Source organism: Rhincodon typus, unplaced genomic scaffold, assembly GCF_021869965.1.
Source record: "Rhincodon typus isolate 14 unplaced genomic scaffold, sRhiTyp1.1 hic_rhity00001622, whole genome shotgun sequence".
Taxonomy (NCBI): Eukaryota; Metazoa; Chordata; class Chondrichthyes; order Orectolobiformes; family Rhincodontidae; genus Rhincodon; species Rhincodon typus.
The window spans coordinates 1-22,183 of NW_025967260.1; the positions used below are offsets into that span (position 1 = coordinate 1).

The 22,183-nt window shown below is 38.8% G+C and overlaps 2 protein-coding genes across 2 annotated transcripts; one reads left to right on the forward strand and one right to left on the reverse strand.

The window, feature by feature from the left end:
* The first annotated feature begins 1,106 nt into the window (after window positions 1-1,106).
* Window positions 1,107-9,832, forward strand: LOC125481295 (SH3 domain-containing kinase-binding protein 1-like). Its single transcript, XM_048592659.1, has 5 exons — window positions 1,107-1,409; window positions 3,788-3,934; window positions 6,012-6,262; window positions 7,466-7,529; window positions 9,122-9,832. Exons 1-5 carry the CDS (start codon window positions 1,266-1,268, stop codon window positions 9,161-9,163), a joined length of 648 nt encoding a protein of 215 aa, XP_048448616.1. The 5' UTR covers window positions 1,107-1,265; the 3' UTR covers window positions 9,164-9,832.
* Window positions 9,833-10,015: 183 nt separating this feature from the next.
* LOC109931279 (eukaryotic translation initiation factor 1A X-linked) lies at window positions 10,016-21,921 on the reverse strand. Its single transcript, XM_048592660.1, has 6 exons — window positions 21,829-21,921; window positions 15,925-16,028; window positions 15,550-15,600; window positions 12,588-12,669; window positions 12,404-12,495; window positions 10,016-10,268 (listed from the first exon to the last, which is right to left on the reverse strand). Exons 2-6 carry the CDS (start codon window positions 16,006-16,008, stop codon window positions 10,263-10,265), a joined length of 315 nt encoding a protein of 104 aa, XP_048448617.1. The 5' UTR covers window positions 16,009-16,028; window positions 21,829-21,921; the 3' UTR covers window positions 10,016-10,262.
* Window positions 21,922-22,183: the final 262 nt, after the last annotated feature.

The window sequence follows — 22,183 nt, forward strand, 5'->3', positions numbered from 1 at the left end:
ATGTATCTTTCCTAGTGCACTAGATCAGTACTGATTCAATCATAGAATCTCTATAGTGCGGAAAGAGGCCGTTCATCCCATTGAGTCTGCACTGACCCTCTGAAGAGGATCCCACCCAGACTCAGCACCCTCCAACCTAACCCCGTAACCCTGCATATTGCCATTGCTCATCTACCTAACTTGCACAAGCCTGGACACTGTTGGCAATTTATCATGGTCAACCCTCCTAAACTGCACATCTTTGGACTGTGGGAGGAAACTGGAGCACCCAGAGGAAACCCATACAGATACAGGGGAAAATGTGCAAACTCCATACAGTCACCCAAGACTGGAATCAAACCGGGCAAGGACAAACTGTTTCCATTGCCTAATTGTACAACGATTAGCAAATATCGTTTTTTTTTTAAATCATAGAATCCCTACAGTGTGGAAACAGGCCCTTCGGCCCAACAAGTCCACACCAATCCACAGAGCATCCCACCCAGACCCATCCCGGTAATCTACACATCCCTGACCACTACAGGCAATTTAGCATGGCCAATCCACCTCGTCTGCACATCTTTTGAACTAGATTTAAGGTTTTAGTCAAAAGCTGCAAAGAGAGATGTAAGGAAGAACTTTTCTTTTTTGCAAGCATGTTGATGATCTGGGACACACTACCCATGAAGGTAGTGAAAGCAGACACCATCAATGAATGTTAAAGGAAGTTTGAAGACCTCTTGAGGAAAATAATCTTGCAGGATTCCAGGGACACAGCAGCGGAATAAAACTGGTTGGCTGTATAGAGAGTTGATTTGGACTTGATGGGTGGAATAGCCCCCTATGCTATTTGTGACTCCATGAGTATCATTTGTCTACTATAATGCAGAGCCTTCCAATATCAGTAATAATAATATTCTCAGATCATTTAGTTGCTTGAATGACAAATCATGGAGGAATAAAGAAGTGCAAATTCTGAACAAAGATGGCATACAGCCACCTGATTTGGCTAACTAATAGGTCAACCCAATTTATTTTCATTTCTGCAAGAAAACTTCATGCTTTTAAAGTGGGATATAAAGAGCTAATTTATATATAACAACTGCAATTAATTTCATCCGATGCATTGTTTGTACTAGATATGATTTCAATGAAGTACCCCAAAATCAATTACTGGTCTGTGACTGAAATATTTTGCTGTATCTTCTGATTCTGATTTGCTGTTTTGAAGTTGTTCATGATAGCTGAAAATTACTTGATGACTTAGTTGTAGTGTTTTCTTTTGAATGTATTGTAAGGTATTCTGTTTTTGTCTTGTAGATGTAGCAAGTTTTGATAGTGTAGTCTCTTCCACTGAGAAACTCAACCATCCCACAACATCTAGACCCAAAGCCAGTGGAAGGCGACCTCCAACTCAAGTCTTTACATCTGTAAGTGGTTAAAGAATATTTTGAACTGCATTGATTTTTTTCTTAAAAGTACAGTGACAGCCCATTTGGTCCATTACAGCAATACCGTTGTTTATGCAGCACCTTGCTTCATTTCACTGTATCAGCATATTCTTGTGTTCCTTTCCCCCTCATGTACCACTCTAGCTTTCCTAGAAATGCATCTATAACAATTGTCTTAACCACTTAATTGGCATTGAGTTCCATATTCTTATCTCCCTTTGGATAATTTTTTTCCTAAATCCTTTATTGGGTTTATTAGCAACTATCTTTTGTTTATGGCCTCCAATTTCAGAAGGTTGCTCTCTCATTAGAGAGATGACTGATGGTGGTTTAACCTGAGGGTCACCACCTCTCAATAAGGGGTGAGGTTGAGAAAGTAAGTCCTCTTAGTAACCTCAATCGATGTAGGAATTCAATCTATACTGTGGGCATCACAAACCAGCCAACAACTGAGCCAACGGTTCCAGTAAGTTCTCAAATATACACATCCTGCTCCTGCTAGCCTTACCCATGAACCCCATGGGCTTTGTATGTCCCCAGGTCTGCACCCAACCCGATCAGATGAGCCTGCATCAGTCCCTCTAAGACCTTGGCCAATGTGACGGCAGGTATGAACACACCCAGTCACCTACTGTGAGACCAGTGTGCTTTGCACCATGGACGAATCCCCTCCATGTGATCCCCTCTCCACCTATGCTGTACTGTATTCCCACTGTACAAATACTGTTATTTTCCTTCACAATTGTCATCCCACCTTAACCTCAGTCTGTAGCCCCATCCCAAAGAATAACTCATCGATTCTCCATTCTGCAGCATTTGGCTCCATTCACCCCCCCCACAAACCCCCTTGCACCTTACTTGGACCCAACACACTGATCCTGGCCAACACCCATGATCGAGCAACCAAACCAAACGAGACAAGCCCAGATGTGGCGCCCAGACCCTTGACTGATGGTTATACGTTTCCCTGGCAGCAATAGCCCTATACCTGTTCCTGTCCCTCCAGTGGACAGGCTACAATGCAGCCACAGAACTGACCATGATCCACTCCCGACTACAATGCCAATGACCCCAACCATGAACACCCCAAGGGGGTGCCTAACCATGGACTGGCATGGGAGTCTACCCTTTACTTACTGTGTCAACACTCGCTGACTGGTGCCTCCATTGTCCTTGGTGCGGACTACTCCCCTAAGACTTTGAGACATAGCTGCTTGCTTGTGCATTCTGTGTGAGAGCTGCATAAGCTGCTGCTGCAGGGAGAGATGTGAGATTGATGTAGCACATTGTTGTAGAGTAAGATGTCCAACTCTTGACTGAAGACTGTTGCTAGCAAGGCAGGCTACCTGTTTGTGGGAATGCACTAATTAGTACAGCACAGCATGGATAGCACAAACATGCAGGTAGGGACAAAGTGAGAGAGGGCTAAAAGACCAAGTGAGCAACCTCGAGGTGCAGCCTGGATCAAACATGAACAGGATGCCTATCCCTACGTGTAAAATGTTCTTGCAGCAGCCTTTCAATGCTAATTGAGATGCACTGCATTGCAAGTTTAAGCTTCTTGAGCGGCCTGCAAGTGTGGACATGTCCAAAAGTGAGAGCTGTGTATGGCTGGTGCCTTTGGTTTGTACCCTGGAATACTCCTTGGCCCTAAGCAACATGGAGGTCCTTTGCAATCAGTCACCAGGTACCTGTTCTGATTTCCATTTTGAAATTTCTCTTATGTCTAGCTTGGTTTTGTTTTGGTAAGGTAGGTTGCCAAATATTGATCAGGTAAATTGGGCCATTAACAAGCAATAATCTCCTTAATTAGCAACTTGCTACAGTGTAATGTGAATCTCGCCACGATGCCTCTATTACAAATCTCACCATAGCCTACATTGCTCAGACTCCTATAAGTTTCCATCCAGTGTGTTTATTTTAAGCTCAAACTTAAGGAGGTTTGATGTTGTGTTTTATGCTATATTTGTTTGGTGTGAGTTATGAAATACGAATATAATATATCCCACTGTCATGTACATGCTACACATATAATAGTTTATCTTTATTGGATACACTGCTTTTTAATTTGCTCTTTTAATATATAACTGTAATCTATTTCTTGCATTCAGAAAAGTTTCTGAACAAAATGAACAAGTTGTATAAAAATCTTCATTGAATTGTATTTCATTTTTGAACACTAAATGCAAAGATGTCCACAGTGAATTCTGACCCTTAGCAATTTCTGGACGAGTTTACTTGTCCATTCTCACCTAACAAGGGAATGGCTAGTAGAGATGCATACTTGGTTAAAGAGCTGTCAGACCTGGAATTTCAATGGTAATGTGCCTTATTTTTATTTCTCATCTTTCTGGCAGCCATCACTTTCTAGTCCTGACTACTTGGATTCACCAATTTCACAGGAAGACGATAGGGAAGAACAAGACCGAATAGAACTTGAAACCAACACAACAAAAGTAAAAGAAATTGTGAAAAAAGCTCCAAGACCCATCCCAGTGTTTCCAGTGAGTTGTTAGCACTTTACCTCCAGTACAACTGAAAAAATGCAATGTTGAAATGTGGATTTAACCAACTACTTCACATGCAATATTAGATGCAATATTTCATGTTTAATGTACAGGACAACTTGAGCTTTATAGATTAGTAGGAATGGTAATGCCAGGTTGAAGAGTTTAAGAAATGACTAAAGACTTGGGAGAAAAGATGACTCTTAGCAAGGGTTTTAAATGAGAGAATAGAGATAGAGGGTTTGGAGGGACTTGATGAAGGTAATCCCAGACAGCAGGGACTGTATGAAAGCTTGACCCAATGCAGTGATGTTCAATAGAAGTCACTATCTAGAGGTGTGACTATGGTGCCTTAACTATATGCACTGATTTTAATAGAAAAGTTTAGTTGCTTTCTACACATTCACATAATAGAGGTAAATGTAATTAATAAACTTTACTATCATGCAATAATTAAGGAAGCAAAACACTCAAACAATTAATAACACTTGTACAATTTGCAAATTGATTTACTGTTCTCCCAACAAATGCACAAAAAAATTAAGGTTTACCTGCATACACTATGTAAATAAGAATTGAGATCATATGCTCAATGATAGTGGCTATTACTGATCAGGAAAGCAATTCTCATGTCTACCCCCAATTTGTCACTGTTGGCAATCACTCATTAACAAGAATGATAGTCCACCTAGGAATCTCCATGGCACCCGTCATTGGTTTTCTGGGTCTTCGGGTGGCTTATGAGCCCAAACCTCCTCTCCAACTACACATTTTGGCAGGCATTTCCAGGAGGTGAAATGGCATTCCTTTCTGTGGTTCCTTTTGCATTCTCCCTCTTGCTGACAAGGTGTTCTCAAAGAATTGTGTTTCCTTTGCACTATGATTCCCGACTTTTTTAAACATAAGGTTAGTTTTTGAATTCAGGAGTGATCCAGGATCTATCCCAAAGTATGGAATAAACAGTTTATTTTCAGTTTAGTCTAAAACTAGTGTGCAACCTATGACTGCACGTTAGTTGTCAGTGCCTTGTAGTCTAAGTTGTAGTTTGAGGCTGCTAGTCATACACAGCCCATGGGAATCTGTGAGGAGACTGCAATACATGGACTTGAATATCTTCATTTGGGAAAATGTGGAGACAAAGCAAGCTTTCAAAGCACTGGGTGATAGTGGGTATTTTTCAGTTTATGAATCCCCCAAAAATGCTGTCCGTTCACATGACTTTAAGCTTAATATCATTTTACATAGTAGTGATCGCCATTATCAACTCCATTGCTTTGTAAGTCAAATACCTCATTGAATTTGATAGCCAATGTCTACTTGAGGAATGGATTTGAGACAAACATGATGATTTGCTCCATCACATCTAATTTCTGAAGTTGCCCATTGAATTCTTCTGCTAACTTCCTCTGGCGTGCAGTTTTCTGGATGGGACTATTTTTATTTGCCTTTAATTTTTTTTGTTTCAAATTTTTTTTCCAGACTCAGTGTTGCAGCATTTTATGTTTTAACTCACGGGACCACAGACCCAGTTCACAGTTCAGCTTGTTCAGTTTAAACATTATTTCTATAAGGAACCCGAAGTCAAGCAACCACACGTTGTCTAACACACTGCACGTTTCATTTTTGGATTTAAGAATCGTAACTATTTCAGGCATCAGATCTAAAAATCTTTGCTGAACCTTTTGTCAAGTTCATCACCTCATATCAACATAGAGGATTAGTTCGCTGTAGGCAGCATTGAGTTTGTCAATTAAGGATTTAAACTAGCGGTTCTGAAGAGTTATTTTTGGAATTGAGTTTACAATTTTTAGCAGCAATTTTCATTATATGAGAAAAGTCCATAACTTTACAAGAAGCACCTGGATGAATATAGGAAGGGAATATACGGATACAATCCTGTTAGGTGAAGATGGTTTTGGTATGGAAGGGCAAAATGTGTTGGCACAGGCTTGAAAGGCCGAAGAGCCCGCTCCTGTGCTGTATTGTTCTTTGTAGTGTTCTGCTTAGATTCTTGACAGCATTATAATTGGTCTAGGTACTTTACAGTTGTGTTTCTAAACTTGAATTATCCTAGGTATCTGATAAAACATTGCCACCAAAGCCAGGAGCTCAAAATTTGCCATCAGGAAGCAATGCACATGGATCAGCTGTCTATGCATTCCACCATGGCATCTCTTCTACAGCTGGGCAAAGACCAAACTCACCATCACAGTACAGTACTGATCTCAAGCCAAAGATTGACAAGACTCAGGATCCAATTGAGGAACTGAGAGCACAAATGAAGGAATTGAGAAGCTTCATTGAAATTATGAAGTCTCAGCACAAGTGAGTCGAATTTTGTTATCTACAGATTAGGATCAAATTGTACAACGCACAACCCAAATATCATTATCCATCAAACTGAACCTTGTGGAATTTTCAGTTATTGAAAATCTTAATTCTGTTTGGATATTTGTTTCTTTTAAGCTGTTGGGATTGTGGACTTCCCTAACTAGATGTAGTGTAACCTAAAACTAAAGCAGGAATTTCTGAGGAAAGTCAGCAGGTCTGGCAGCATCTATGGAGAGAAAATGTTTTGGATCCAGTGACCCTTCTTTGGAAGAGTCTTCCAGTTCTGAAGAAGGGTCACTGGACCCAAAATGTTAACTCTGTTTTGTCTTCAGATGCTGCCAGATCTGCTGAGTTTTCTCCAGCAATTTCTGTTTATGTTTCAGATTTCCAGCAGCTGCAGTTTTTTTTTGTAGTGTAACCTAATCTGCTAGGCATCTTTTTACCTCCTTGTAAGTATTCCAGCTCTGGATAATCTTAAAAAAACTGTTTTGACAGTGCATTCTGTTGCTGTTGCTGTTAAATTTGTGATAGTTCTTTTTGTCATCAACCTGTGATGGCTTATATTTAACACTGGGCAGAGTAGTATGCCACAGGATCAGTGCAAATCTGAGCATTCCAATAATTCAGAATCTGCATTTATTACAGGTGATTCTAGGATATTAACCTGTACTTTTCACAATACATCCATTTGTCCTGTAAACTGCCCTGACTATAGTAAAAAAGCTTTTAGAATTTCTTACAATTGTCACCATCAGTTTACTAAGTAAACTCAGGATCTCATTGAGAAATGTCTGCTGCTCATAGCATTGCATAACTTGACGGCCTCATATTGACTCTCAATTTTGGCTGCAGTCTGGAACGCTAATTTGCTCATGAATTTAAGCAGGATTGGCAATTTGTGTTTTTGGTCATCCATAAATTTTTATTCACATGGGAAAACCAATAATAATGATAAAATGTCATCTTTTTCCTAATTACATTTTGACCGCTATTCATCATTTAGTATTTTTGAGCTTTTTACACTGAAGTGGATACTTCCTTTTGCAAACCTGCCAACAAATATTCCCCATTTTATGCATTTTAAGTTTATTCTTATTAACTTAAAACCATTTAAGTCCCAACTTATTTAAGCCTACAAAACTGTCAACTGGCATCTATATTGGACCAGATTGAAATGTTGCTGTTTTCTTTTGACAGAAAAGAGATTACACAGTTGATGACTGAGTTAGATGAAGAAAAGAAGATTCGTATATCCTTACAAGTGAGTCGGATATTTAATATGCACTGCTCACAGACTTATTCTAATTTGGGGATCCTCAGTTTGGTAATTGAACAGCTGGATCTAGGTTTTTTTGCTTAAATTCTTCTTTTCCTGAGTCTGACACTGAATTTTAATCAGGCAGAGTTGAGGATTTTGAGATCTCAGGCCAAGTAGCTGTCCTCTACTCCTATGGTCAATCATCAATGAACATCCCACTTTGGAGGAAAGTTGGGATAATAGAGCCGAAAAGATTTGTGCCTGGTTATTGTCATAAATGGACAATTAGGTGTAAATTGACTGCTGCATTGCTGAGAATGTGAAAGGTGCTTTTTCTCAGTAGTCAATTCTGCCTCAAATGTCATGTATTTGGAGGCTCCCAGTGAGTTGAACATAATCCAAGAAAGCTTCAATGGAATGTCAGTCATGTCATCCTTTTTGTTCTGGGATGTACCTAGGTTACCTAATGTAATTTTATTTCTTTCAATTGCTTGTTGAAACAGCCTTAATATTCCTCAAAGTGCACCCTAGTTATTGTGTAGAAAGATGGTAAAAATCCAGCGAGCTGAAGAATATATTAAGGTTGTTTCTAATTTTAAAACTTGAGGCTTAGTGGCTCAGTGGATTGTTTGACATCTCCATAAAGTTACCAAAATCCTCTAACTCCAACTGATGCACTTCTAACACAAATAGCAGCTGGTAATATACTGGTAGGTCAGCTGTGGAATGTTTTACATTATGTACTTGGAACTATAACCTTAAAAGCTAGAATGAATCTCAACATTGTACAACATATCCAGTTTTTTTTTTTTTTCTTTTGCACTTGCCAAAGTGCCACTACTTGAATAAGCAAACCTTCATGATGCTATACACTGCATCAGTTTTCTGAAAAACAGGGTAGTGCCAAGTTTTGTTTGAATATGCATCAGGTTTCCAATAGAAAGTACAGAGAGGTACCTCTCCATGTTGCAAAATTGTCTAAGGCAATTGCACAGATGAAGAGTTCATTACCTGCAAATGCAGCTGTTTTATGTTTATGTTTATCTGAATGTGAAAAACTGATTGCAATATTGCACTAATGTATCCTTGACCTAACTTAGGGGTATATTACATTTTGCAGAAAACACAGCTGCTTCTTGAAGGAACAGATGTTTGCTGTGAACAGTACAGCAGTGATGCACTAGAATGTTAAAAATTGTGTGGATTATGAGATTTCATGTACATGAACAATGGGGTGAACTGTCAAGGGTAGCTAAAGTAACTTTTTACTGTTGGTGAAAGGTTTGAGGCTAGAAGCATATAAAAAGTGTAGGAAGTAATTCAACGGGCTCTTGTTAAATACCATTGGCTAAAGAAAAAAATGATCATTCATAATCTTACCTGAATGACAGAAGCCATTGCGAGTTAATGTGGATTAAAGGTATACTCAATTTTTGGGAGTTGAGACAGTGACTGACCATGACATTTAATAGCAACAGAAAAAATGGGCAAGTTAATCAACAGTTAATGGAATTCTATGGTATTTGAATTCGAGTCAATATCTTTAATCAACCCTGTTCATTAAATTTTCAGATTAACTTAGCTTTGTTTTACAGCTGGAAGTGGAAGGAATTAAGAAAACACTTCAAGGAAAATGATACTTCTATGGTGTGAATGTTGCAGTGACACTTCTGATTGCTCTAGGACTCCAGATGCAATGCAGCCAAATTTAGTTTTGTGCCAAATTTATTTTGTAAGCATTATTCCCTCGCATCTTTTTCTAAAGAAATTTTCAAATTTTATAATGCAAAATAAGTTACATGATAAATGGCAGTGATTTTACTCTGTTCCCTGTACTAAATGCACTGATGTCCAGATGGCTAGAGCTAGAGGCTTAAATGCATATGTGTATATGATATGTACACATTTACCATAAAGTAATTTCAGGCACATAAGCCCACACTGGTAGTATACTATGATGCTCTTTTTGCAATAAAGAAAATTTAATGTTGGAGTGCCAGTTTATAATATGCCTGACTTGTTCATTTATTTTATGTTGATATGCTTGTTGTGACAATATCCCATTAGACAATTTGATGTCAAAATGTCCTTTTATGCTTTGTATTTTGAAACTTATCCCTCAGTACTGCAATGGGTATAGTGAGCAGAGCATTCTAACAATGTACAAAATTAAAATTTGGTGCCTACATAACCCTATTAAAAGAATGCTGCAGCCTCAGTGTACCTATTTAAGTATACTCTGGCAATTATTTCAAAACAGATTAGAACTGCAGTTGATTAATTAAATACACATTGCTATTTTCAAAGAGACTGTCTGGAAACTCTTCCTTTACTCTGGTAAAAAGATTAAGCTAGTTCAAAGATTCTACAAAAGTAGCTTTATAGATCAAAAAATGTGAATTCAAGGCATGAAGTGCCTAGACCCAAAAACATTTCATGTGAATCTGTCCAAATTGTTTGTCTGACTCACCCAAAACAAAGATTGGAGATTTGAGATTTAACATTTTTATTGTAAAGGGCTGCACTTCCTACCAAACTCCACCTCACACAATCCTTTTTTTTCTTGATGAAAGAATATAAATACACAGATTTAAAACAAAAATTGTTACAATGGATTTTAGATACATTAGTCATAAATCAACTCATCCACAAAGAATGTTCATGTGAAATCCAAAAAAAAGAAATTAATTTGAAGGAAGCTTGGATACAAGGCTGGAATCCAAATTCAATCTCAATTTAAATCTGCAAGAAAACAAAAAAGTTTGTTACATTCCAGACACAGTTTAAATAGTTAAAATGCTGGAAACACTTCAATCATGCATCTCTGGAAAGAGATGCAGGAGAGTGCAGTTAAGAGCCTGAAATTACAGCTTTTATGCATGCACATTTATCTCAATGAATGAGTTTATGCAACAAGTTGGGGGGTTGAATACAAAAATAATGGATTTTGTTTAGACACAATGGTGTTTCACTGATAGTGCCATTGGCCAAAACATCCATATTGTTAAGTGACCAAAGTATGTTTTACTGGTGAATGAACAAAAAAAAAAAAAAAAAGGTCTCTTAGGAACAGAAGTACCATATCTTCATGCTCTGCTTAACAAAGATCTTGTTTTGGAAATTCTGATTTACTGACAATACTTTGAGGGCAAAATAACCAAATTTTATTTTAAAAAGTTCACTTATGGATATTCCAAATTCTTGAACTTATTTAAACTTTAAATAATCTGACTGCAGGAAATGCATGTTGAGTCTTTGTAAATTTAAATATTTTATCTGGAGATTCTGCACAGCACCCACATCAATGCAGCATTCCAGATTATTTATAAAGGGGGAAAGAGAGGAGTCCAACAGACTAGACAGCTTCAGCCATAGGAAAAAGTAATAATCTAGAGAATAGAATGAAAAATTCAGTAAAAATATTTTTAAAAAAGGGGAAAATCTGACCAATCTTGTGGTAATAGGCAAGTGGAATACAGGGTGGAGCTGGAGGAGCACAGTAGGCCAGGCAGCAGAGGAGCAGGAAAGTTGACATTTTGGGTCAGGACCCTTCTGCAAAAGAGGGTCTTTATCCAAAACGCCGCCTTGCCTGCTGTGCTCCTCCAGCTCCACCACACTTATCGGACTCGAGCATCAGCAGTTCTTACTATTTCCCAAAATAGTCATCAATTAACAGAAGTCAGCTGCCTTGAAACCAGTTAGCCAAAAGTGTAAGGGTAGCTAGCAGATGCTGACACCATTGGTGTTTACAATTCATGTTAGCAGTTTGGATCAGAGTCAAGCATAATTTCTAAAATCTGTAGCTTACATCAATTTTAGCAGGGGAAGATCAAAACTGATGATGACTGCTTAAAAATTCCAACAGGATAAATTTGCAGAATGGATAAATAATCAGCAAAAGTTGCCAATTAAAGAATCAAACTTAAAGAAGCCAATTCCATCAGTATGCAAAGTGGATTGGTAAAAATCAATTGAAAGGCATGGCTGTTTACAAAGCAAGAAACCTGAAACAATCTTTTAAAGAGACAATAATTGAAGAGGTTTAAGGTTGTAAATAATGAGCCTGAGTTATGACAAATTATAAAAAAAAATCTATAAAAAGGTGACAGTCAAAAATCAAAAAAGTAGAACAAGTAAAAGGAATACAAGATCCAGATTGCAAGACCTTACTTATAGCACAAGGAGCTTATGGTTTCACATAAGATTTAAAATAGATTTACCTTTTAAACTTGCCACTTCAATCTTATTAACAGTCCAGCTATAGATAGCTAGTGTCAGGGGTCCAAAATATATTTAATGTCTATTAAAGATGTGTAAATGTAGGTCCTTTCAAGGCAGAGAAAAAACTAGAAGTGGCAAAAAGTGGACTTATTTTACATAGCCGAAATACATGTAATAACAAGGCTAAGAGTATGAGCAGGGAAAATCTCCAGGAACTTGTATTTACATTAAAAAATAGCTACAGCAACAATGAACACAGTGCTTAGTATTTTCCAAAAATTCCCTACATTTTACAATGGTTTCTGCAGATAAAAGTGACATGATGGCTAATTTCCAATTGCAAAGACAGGAGAAAAACTGAACTACGGGCTAGTTAGCCTGATGAGTCACCAGCAAGATGTTGGGATCTTTTGGAGGCAGTAGGCACATTGGTTTGTGTGGGGGAGGGGAGAAAAATCATTGATCAAGAACAAAAGTAACAGAAGCTAAGAGCAGCCCATGAAGGATAGGACTGTCAGGAGGTATAGGGATGGACACAGCTGAATGAGCATGATATGGAAGGAATGGAAGTGGAGTGAATGAAATAATCACTGCTGAGATACTGAAAACATGGAGAACTGATATCCACACCAGTAAAAGTCTGCTTTTATACTTACATCATCAATGTCCTCATCATCATCCCCAATATCGTCAAACTGGATTTCATCATCATCCCCAGGTCCAAACGTGTCTGTTTCATTAATTTTTGCTGTGGGACAAAAAATAAACAGAACAGGTGAGGAAAAATAACTTAAAAAAGTTAGATCAATGAATAAATGAAGCACGACAATAAACTCATACCATGCTCTGGAAGTTCACCATAGGCTTTTAAGCTTCTTGCCTCATCTGCATTATATTTCAGGATGACATCAGCCTTATTATCCTTTCAAGAGGGCAACAAAAAAAGTTGGTTAAAATGCAATTTTCTTGGATAAGTGGAATTAACAACTGAAACACCACAAAAATCAAAGTGGATCTCGACAAACTAACAATCCAAAACCATTTCCATACATGATATTTTGGACTGCACTTCTGCAAGAAAAAAAAAACCAAAAACAACAAACTAGTAAAAAAGGAAACGAGCCAAATTTTTGTACAGAGGAAGATGTGGTAAACAGGGCACTCAATGTCATTTGTGTGGACTTCCAGAAGACAGTGATAAAGTCCCCTATTAAAGCTAACATCGAGTTTTATGGAACAGAATGGAATAGGCCATTCAGCCCAACAAGCCCAGTCTGCTATTCAACATGATCATGGCTGATCTTCTCTCAATGTCATCCTCTCATTCTCTTCCTTACCCCCTGACACCTTAAACAACTAGAACTCTATTTCTATTTCTTTCTGAAAGATATTCAGTGACTTACTTGAGTTCCACAGTCTTCTGTGGTAGAAAATTCCATACGCTCACCAGCCTTCGAATGAAGAATTCTCATCTCAACCTTAAAATGGCCCACTGGATATTCTGAGACTGTAAACAATTGTTCCAGAAACCCTTGCCAGGGGAAACATCATCCCTGCATCCAATCTTTCCAGACCTGTCAGAATTTCATAAGTTTCAGTGAGATCCCCGCTAATTCTTCTAAACTCCAATAAGTATAGATCCAGTTGACCTAATTTCTCCTCTTACATGCCAGCCATTCCTGGATTCAGTCTGACGGGCCTTTGCTGCATTCACTTTATGGCCAGTATCTCAAGGCAAGGAAACTAAAATTGCATATAATATTCCACTCCTTGGTGGTCTCACAAAGGCACTATAGGGCTGCAGCAAGACTTCCTCTCTACTGCACTAAACCCCTGTTGCAATGAAGGTTGACATACCATTTGCCTTCCTAACGGCTTGTCACACATGCATGTTTGCTTTCATGACCAGTGTACAAGGACATCCAGATCCCTTAGCCTTGAAATTTAAAATGGCAATAATACACCATTGCCTATTGTTTTTCCTGTTTTCTTTCCTTTTTAAAAGTAGGCATATTTATCCATATTAAACTGCATCTGCAATGTATTTGCCTACTCAACTTGTCCAATGCTTCTTTATACCCTCACCGCCATTTAATTTTGTGGTCAAATGTGGAAATATCACAATTGATGCTTCATCCTAATCATTAACATATTGTTAATAGCTAGGATGCCAAATACTGATCCCTGCAATGCCCCACTTGTCACAACCATCCAGTCTGAAAGAGACTTATTCCCACTGATTCCTCATTTACGCCGGTATATTAATATTAAGCCCATGTGTTTGGATTTTGCATATTAAATTCACATGGAAATAAATCAAAAGCTCTCAAAATCCAAATAAACCATTTCCATTGGTTTTCTCTCATCTAATCTACAAGTTGCATCTACAAAGACTCCTGTAGGCTTGTCAAACAAGATCTTTCTTCATAAATCCATGTTGACTTTCATAACAGTATTTAAACTAAGTGTCCTAGATTTCATATTTTGTAACATATTCTAGCAAATTCCTAGGTTTGTTTTATTAAAAAAAAGTCATGACATTTGCCACCCTTCTAATGTGCTGTCCAGAACCTACACAATTTTAGATAGTGACATTCACAATTGCCATGATTATCTGTTTTAGTACTCTGGGATGTACATCAAGCCTGAGATTTAGATTTTCAGCCCCATTAATTTCTTCAGTTCTTCCCAGAAGTGTTAGGGAAGAAGTTCTACATTTTCCTTGAAGACACAACAGGAGTTCTTCAATTGTTCTGTCATTCTTGTTTTGCATTATCAATTCTCCCATATGAGACTGCAAGTCTACATTTGTCTTTCCTACTCATTTTCAGTTTAGAAATGCTTACATTTAGCAGAGTATGAACATTCCTTGTATCTGAAAACAAACTGACTTGTTTCAGAAATTGGTCAAGTGATAGGAGACAGACTAGTAGGTATGTGACTAGTAGTGTACCACGAGAATCTGCAGATTAGATGAACTGGCAGAACTGAAATGGATTTCAACATAGGCAAACAAACTACTTACACCAAAAAGGCAGGGTGCATGTGGAAAAGATCAAAAATTGCAGAGGTACAAAAAGGGACTTGGGATCCATATACATAGTTTAGTTTATGAAAATGCACACAAACCTTACAGAAAGTACAGTACATTTACCAGAATACCACCTAGACCCCCAAGGATTACATTGAAGGCAATTATGCAAACTAGAATAGTCTTCTCTGGAATTAATTTAGTTATGGGATGACAAGATTGAAGTTTCAGTGTGAGACAAAAGTTGCACTATTTCCAGTGTTACGGAGCCTAGGACAAGGGCACATGGTTTGCAAATCAGACCAAACCTTTCAACAGTAGAATGGCATTTCTACACAGTGGTGGAAGTTTTGAATCTGTGGCTACAAGCACCAATTGATGCAAAGATCCAGAGTTTTAAATATCTTGATAGACATTTGTTAATTGAAGTTGTGAAGCGATATGGAGTTAGCAGATCAGCCATGATCAATTGAATGACAAACAGCTGAAGGAAAAAGGCACAGGTCCTTTCCTATACTCAGAAGTACGTTCAAAGTGAGAACTAAATGGGTTCACCATCAGCCCTATTTTACATGGCAGCAGAGAACCCATACATGACTAAACACTTCACTTCTGGCTTCAGGAAATCAGGTGCCTACCCGCCCGTCAGATGTTAATGGAATAGGAACTTTTGACATTCAACATGCACAACTATGTTTAAAACATTCTGTGATCATTGTACAGAATGCAAATACAATATCTTTAGAAAGAATCTAAGAAGAAATGCCATACCTGGTAATCTCTCAATCCAACCAATATAATGTCTGACGTGTTTATCCAAACCTGCAAAAGATAGTTGAGTCATTTCTAAATCTAGTTAATACTTTAAATCGTATAGATGCATCTGGATAGTTTAAATATACAGTGTTTGCCAAATTGGCACTCAAGGACCTGGGCATTCACCAAGTTGATAATATTGTTAGCTACACGTCTGAAGTTAGTAGGAACACTACAAAAAGGGCCAGAAGGGGTGAAAGTTAGAATTGGGAAGTTACCCATATAGGCCATTTTCTAGCCAGTAACCTGTTTGTACCCCGATTAAAAAAAGTACTGTTTGGGTAGGCAAGTGGAAGCAAAGGCAAACTGCGACATACAAATGGTCATCACCTTCTTTCTCAACTTTCCTCGAATATGACAAAGTCTCTTCACACCATCAAAACACATGGCCTCCAAACGTCCATTTCCCAGCATCTTAATCACCTGGGCGTATTCTATAGAGAAAAAATACCGAGTTATCTTGAAACAAACATGACCATAACAATGTAAATTAGGGGAGTGGCAGTGTCTTAAGTGACAGATGCTTCTATGCTGTAATCATTCCACCCTATTGCTTGCAAATGTAACTCCAGAAATGTGGCCAAAACAAAACTGAACCATGAGAAATGGGATTGATGATGTAATGGCATGGCTTAAGAACAGTTAGAAGAGAATACAGGAGGAACAAATGGGTCCTTTTCAGAGCAGAAAACTGTGACAAATTGTCCACCGCAGAGATCTGTACTTGGGTTCTGGCTAATGCTTCCATGTTCGCTAATGTACAAAACCAGGCATGACAGTGGCAAGGAGAACATAGTGAAGCTTCAGGTCAATTTAGACAAGTTCAGTAAGTGGGCAAGGGCGTGGCAGATGCAGTAGTTGGATAAATGAAAAATTATCCACTTTTGGTAGGAAAAACAAAAAGGCAGAGTATTATGTATATGGTGACAGATTTGAAAACGATGCACAAAGGGACCTCAACGTCCTTAAATACCAGTAAGTGAAGGGAAGCTTGCTGGTGCACCAAGCAGTTAGGAACACAAGTGGCCTTCATTGCAATGGGGTTTGAGTGCCAGAGTAAAGTAGTCTTACTGGAGCTGTACAGGGCCTTGGAGAGACCACAGAGCATTGCATGCCAGTCTGGCCTCTGTTTCTTTCGCTGTATGCACACAATCAGATATTTCTGGATGGCCGGCTCTCAAATGAGATTGACTTGACTTGGCCAGCATTCGCTACAGTCAAGAACAAGGTGGATCTCATTGAAATTTCTCTCAGGGCTGGACAGATTGGATGCAAGAATGATGTTGCCTCTTATTTTTGGGGTGGGAGTGGAGAAGCATCCACAACAAAAGGGATCAGGGGATTGAGAGGAGAAATTTCTTCAGAGTACATCTGTGGGATTCTCTTAAAAAGATTATGGAATCCATACTACCAAAATATTTACATATAGAAAATAATTTATTTCTAGAGGCCAAAAGTGTCAAGGGGATGTGGAGAAAAAAAGTGGGATGGCGTGAAGATAGTAGATCAGCCATGATCATGTTGAATTAGAGCAGATGCCATCTAGCAAGAGGGCCTACTCAGATTTTCCAGGTTTCTAAATAAGCAGGCTTCAAACATTTGTGGCAGACCAGTGAGTGGGTCAGTGGAACTTCTGATTTAGTATAGCAACTGAAATGATCTCAGGAAATCCAAAAGCTTCACACAGCCAATAAGTATAGTCATTACTGAAACTCAGGGGAGGAGACAGCAATTACTCTTGACAAATAAGCATTTGACCAAGTGTCAAAGGAACCATACAAAACCGAAGTCAATGGGAATGGGCGGGAAGTCCTACCTGGCTGTAGTTATGCCCAGCACAAAGAAACATGCTTGTGGTTGTTGAAGGTCAGTGAGCAGCAAAACATCCCCAATTCTGACCTTACAATACAGGGAAAGTCATTAAAGAAACAACCGAAAATGGTGACACTACTGAGGAATTCCTGCCGGGACATCTCAGGATTGAGAATTATACTTACTACCATTTGCAACTCAGGTACTGAAGCACATGCAAAGAGCTAAACAGCATCCAAACTTGGGCTAATAAAAGGGGTGAGTAACTAACATTCACCCCAAGTAAGTGCTGAGCAATGACAAGAGAATCTAACCAGCTTCTCTAACATTCAATGCCAGTACTTTCACTGAATTCCCTCATTAACATCTAAAGGGAGGTGCCATTGAACCAGTTCAGTTTCTAGCCATCCATATATTGGAGAAAAAGTAGTCAGAGACTGGGAATTCTGAAGTAAACTCAAACTCCAAAGTCTGTCCACCACCTACAAGGTGGAACTCCCTCCACACACCTGGACAAGTACAGTTCCAAAAACATGCAAAAAACTCAACAACTAGGACAAGAAAATCCATTAGATTGGTACTTCATACACTTAGTGTCAGAAACAGGCACCGTCTGCAAGATTTGTTTTTGATGCTCTAAGTATCCCTCAACAGCACCTTCCAAACTGGTTCTCCCCTTTCTAGGGAGTTAAGGGGGCAAGAGATACATGTGAGCACTTCCTGCATGTTCCCCTTGAAGCCACACATCACTGACTTGGTACTGTATCACTGTTACTATACTTCTGCTGGCTCAAAATGCTGGAACTTCCTCCCAGACAGCTTTGTGGGTGTACCTACACCACATGAATCACAGTTGTTCACGGTGGCAGCTCTCCACAATGTTCTCGGGGTAACAAACATTGGCCTAGCCAGCAATGCTCACATCTGAGAAATAATCAACATAGTAACCACTTTGCAGTGAGATCTCAAATAATAAAAATATTGATCAGATATAAAAGTATTTTAGTGATTTGAGTCAGGAAAAATATACCAGGGAGAGCTCCCTATACTCCAATAGGGTGTGTTACAAGATCATGAAATGTCATGAGCTAGAAGGGACCTTGGCTTAATCTATAAGACACAGGTCTGGTGCAGAACTTGAGCACACAACCAGATTTAAGGTGATCTATCCTTTATGATCTGTGGTGTCTGTTGTTTAAACAAGATGGATATAGAAATCAGCAAGATATTTCAATACTCCACTGCAATATAGTTGAAAGACAATAAACAATTCTGGTCTGTTAGAGATAATGGGGTAGGAGTAATGTGGTTTTGAAAACCAAGATGCAGGTATTGGTTAGGCCACATTTGGAGTAGTGTGCACAATTCTGAATGCCCTGCTATAGGAACGATGCTAGAAAACAGGAAAGGATGTAAAACAGACTTACAAGGATGTTACCAAGACAGGAAGGTTTGTGTTATATGGACAGGCTGGGACTTCTTTCACTGGAGCATCAGGGGCTGAGGGGTGACCTTGAGGAGGTTTGTAAAAAAATCATGACAGGCATGGATAAAGTCTTTTACCCAGGCTTTTGGCAGGGGGGTGGGGGTCCAAAACTAGACAGCATAGGTTTAAGGTTAGATGACAGATTTTAAAAAAAAAATACGAGGGGCAACTTTCTTTCCAACCCATCCCCACGCACACACACAACATGGTGCATAAATGGAATGAGCTGGCTGAGGAAGTTGTAGAGGTGGGTACAATTACTACAGAGCTGAAGCAAAATCTGGCCTTTAAACCAGTCTGTGGTAGTCCACATACACATACAGATGTCCAGGGATGAGCTACATGGATGTCCAACTATTTTTTGAAAATTGAAAGTACAACTTTGTCATTAACCATCCAAATGAACTGTTTATTGCTGTCTTAGAGTTGCAGCAAGCATTGGGGAGAGGTTTCCGACAGAGCTGTAACAATCAAGATTGAATGGCAGTCTTATCCAATGCAGTAATTTAAAAATTGATCAGGACAGATCTGATAGAGGTCCAGCAGTATAAAACTGCATATGAACTAACTTGCTGACCCAAAGTCAAACTGCAAGAAACAAAAGATGTTAAAGGATTTTCAAAATACAGCTGGTGTGCTCAGGGACAATTCAACCAGATGCATTTTTTTTTTTTTTAAAAAAAAAAGTAGTGTTGACATGTCTGGAACTTTCTATAGTCCCTTAAATACAACACAACTTTTTCAGTCTACTGTTCAGGCATAAATTGCTACTGACTGGATTTTAGCCATCAGTCCTTGCCCTGTTCCATTATACTGGAACTTGTTTTGAGGTTTTGAAATGTTTTGGATTTGGAGTGCCAGATTTTGCTGACAGGTGACTTCCAATTCCATCACACTGAAAGGCATTTTAACATGTCAAAAGCATGTTGACTTATATAGTGGAGATGCAGATTGAGTTACAGTTTTTGATGCAATTCCATCTGATTTTCTCCAATAAAGGTGTGTTAATCTGTGCATGCGAGATGGCATGGAAAGAGAAGCATTTGCTATCTGACTTGAGATCTCAACAGCTTGGGGCTGGAAAAAGGTAAAGAGAAGGAAGGGTTTTGATCTCCAGCAGCTTAGATGCTGGTTAAAGAGGTAAGGGCCTTCCAGTTAGTGACCATATTTGGAAGCACGTGAGAGATCAATTTTTGATGGGACCACGTTGGTGGTAACTGTTAATTTGAGTGCCACAAACTGACCATCTCTAACAAGACAGAATGTATCCATTCATTTTAACAATCAAAAAATTACCATTGCTGAATCCCCACCATCAACATTCAGGGAGTCAATTAAGTGACAACTTGACTAAATCACTTACATAAATGCTGTGGCCACAATAGCAAGCTGGAGACTCCAACACTCGCTGCAGAATTGTCAATGTTGCATTTTGGTGGGTCAAAGCAAGGTAGGACTTACATAGTCAATGGTAGGCCCTAGGGAGGGTTTATAGAAGCGAAAGATCTAGGGGTACAGATTCACAGCTCCTCAAAGTAGAGACGCAGGTACAGAGTGGTGGAGGCAGCTTTTGACATGTTTGCTTTCATGGTCAGAGCACCGAGTATAGGAGTTGGAACGGCATGTTGCAGCTGTACAAGATGTTGGAGAGGCCCCATTTGGAGCGCTGTGTGCGGTTCTCGTCCTCTATCTACACAAAGGATATTATTAAACTAGGAAAAAAAAGCATAAAAGATTTACTAGGATGCTACCTGGACTGGACGGTTGAGTTTAAGGATAAGTTGGATACGCAGGGACACTTCTTCCCCTGGAGCGCAGGAAACAGGGGTGATCTTCTAGAAGTCTATGAAATCATGAGGGGCATGGATAAGCCAACAGCTTTTCCCTGTGGTAGGGGGGTCTAAAGCTAGAGGGCATAGGTTTAAGGTGAGAAGGGAAAGAGGTTAAGAAAAAAAAAGAAAAAAAAGAAAAAAAAGGGTCCAGGAGGTACAATTCCCCACCCCACCCCCACACAGGGCAGAGAATGTTTGGAACAGGCTGCCAGAGCTACTGGTGGAAGCGAGAACAGTTTTGTCATTTAAGGAATATTTGGACTGGTAAGTGAATGGAATATATATGGAAGGATATGGACCAAATGCAGACAAACGGAACTAGTTTAATTGCGAAAACCGGGCAACATGGGCCGAAGGGTTTCTTTCCATGCCGTGGACCTCCGCGACTATTTAAAAGACATTTGGACAGGAGCACAAATAGGAAAGGTTTACAGGGATATCAGCCAAATACACGCAAATGGAACTAGTTCAGTTTAGGAAACCTGGTCAGCATGGACAAGTTGGGCTGAAGCACCTGTTTCTGTGCAGCATGACTCTATGCTTACTTGATCACAACTACATACCTGAAGTAGTAACTAACAGTGAATGTAAACTCTCAAATGCACTTAAAGGAATGAGATTCCAAATGCTGTTTAATGCTTAAACCTAGAAATAAGGCCATGAGCTGCTCGAATATCTTAAAAAGGTGCCAAGAACCAGCACCAAGCTATTCTATTCTCCAGTTTATGGATGACCAACACCATGTTCTGAATTGTCTATCCATAGCATTGAGAGTACAGTCAAATTAAAATCCAACAAGCTAGCAGGTGACATTAATGCAGAATCTCCAAAGGCCCCAGGAAGTTATTCTATTCTCAATGAGCGATTTTGACCCACTTTGTCATCTACACTTTTAGCCTTAGGAACAACAATAACTTTTTCAGAGTAAATATGGCATGAAGTCTGTTTCATTTTACACAACATTTGTTGGTGTTACAATTTTTTTTTTTTTTTTTTTTAAAAACCAGCAGCCACAAAACATTAAATGGCTTTGTAGCTAAAATAATTGCATGTAACATTTACAATACAGGGCCAGAATTTTATTAAAATATGGATCTCACTTACCCTGACCATCTTCTTTAAACACCAGCTCACGTTTCTCAGATTCATTTTCATTCTTACCACGTCGCCTATTTTTACCTCCCTTACCTGAAGGTAAAAAAAAAAATACAAAATTAGCCTGGACACAAACATTGATTCTGAAGCAAAATGCCCTTAAATTTTGATATTAATACATCAACAGGTCTCAAGCACCTTTGGCTGAAGGGATCTTTTTCCAAACAGATTCATCACAAGTCCTATGTAATATTCATACAAAAACAAATGTAAATTGTATTCTCAAAACATTAGGAGGTACTTAGATAGAATTAGAGGTTTATGCATGTTCTCACTGCAGACTGTCTATCCTTAGTAGAATGTT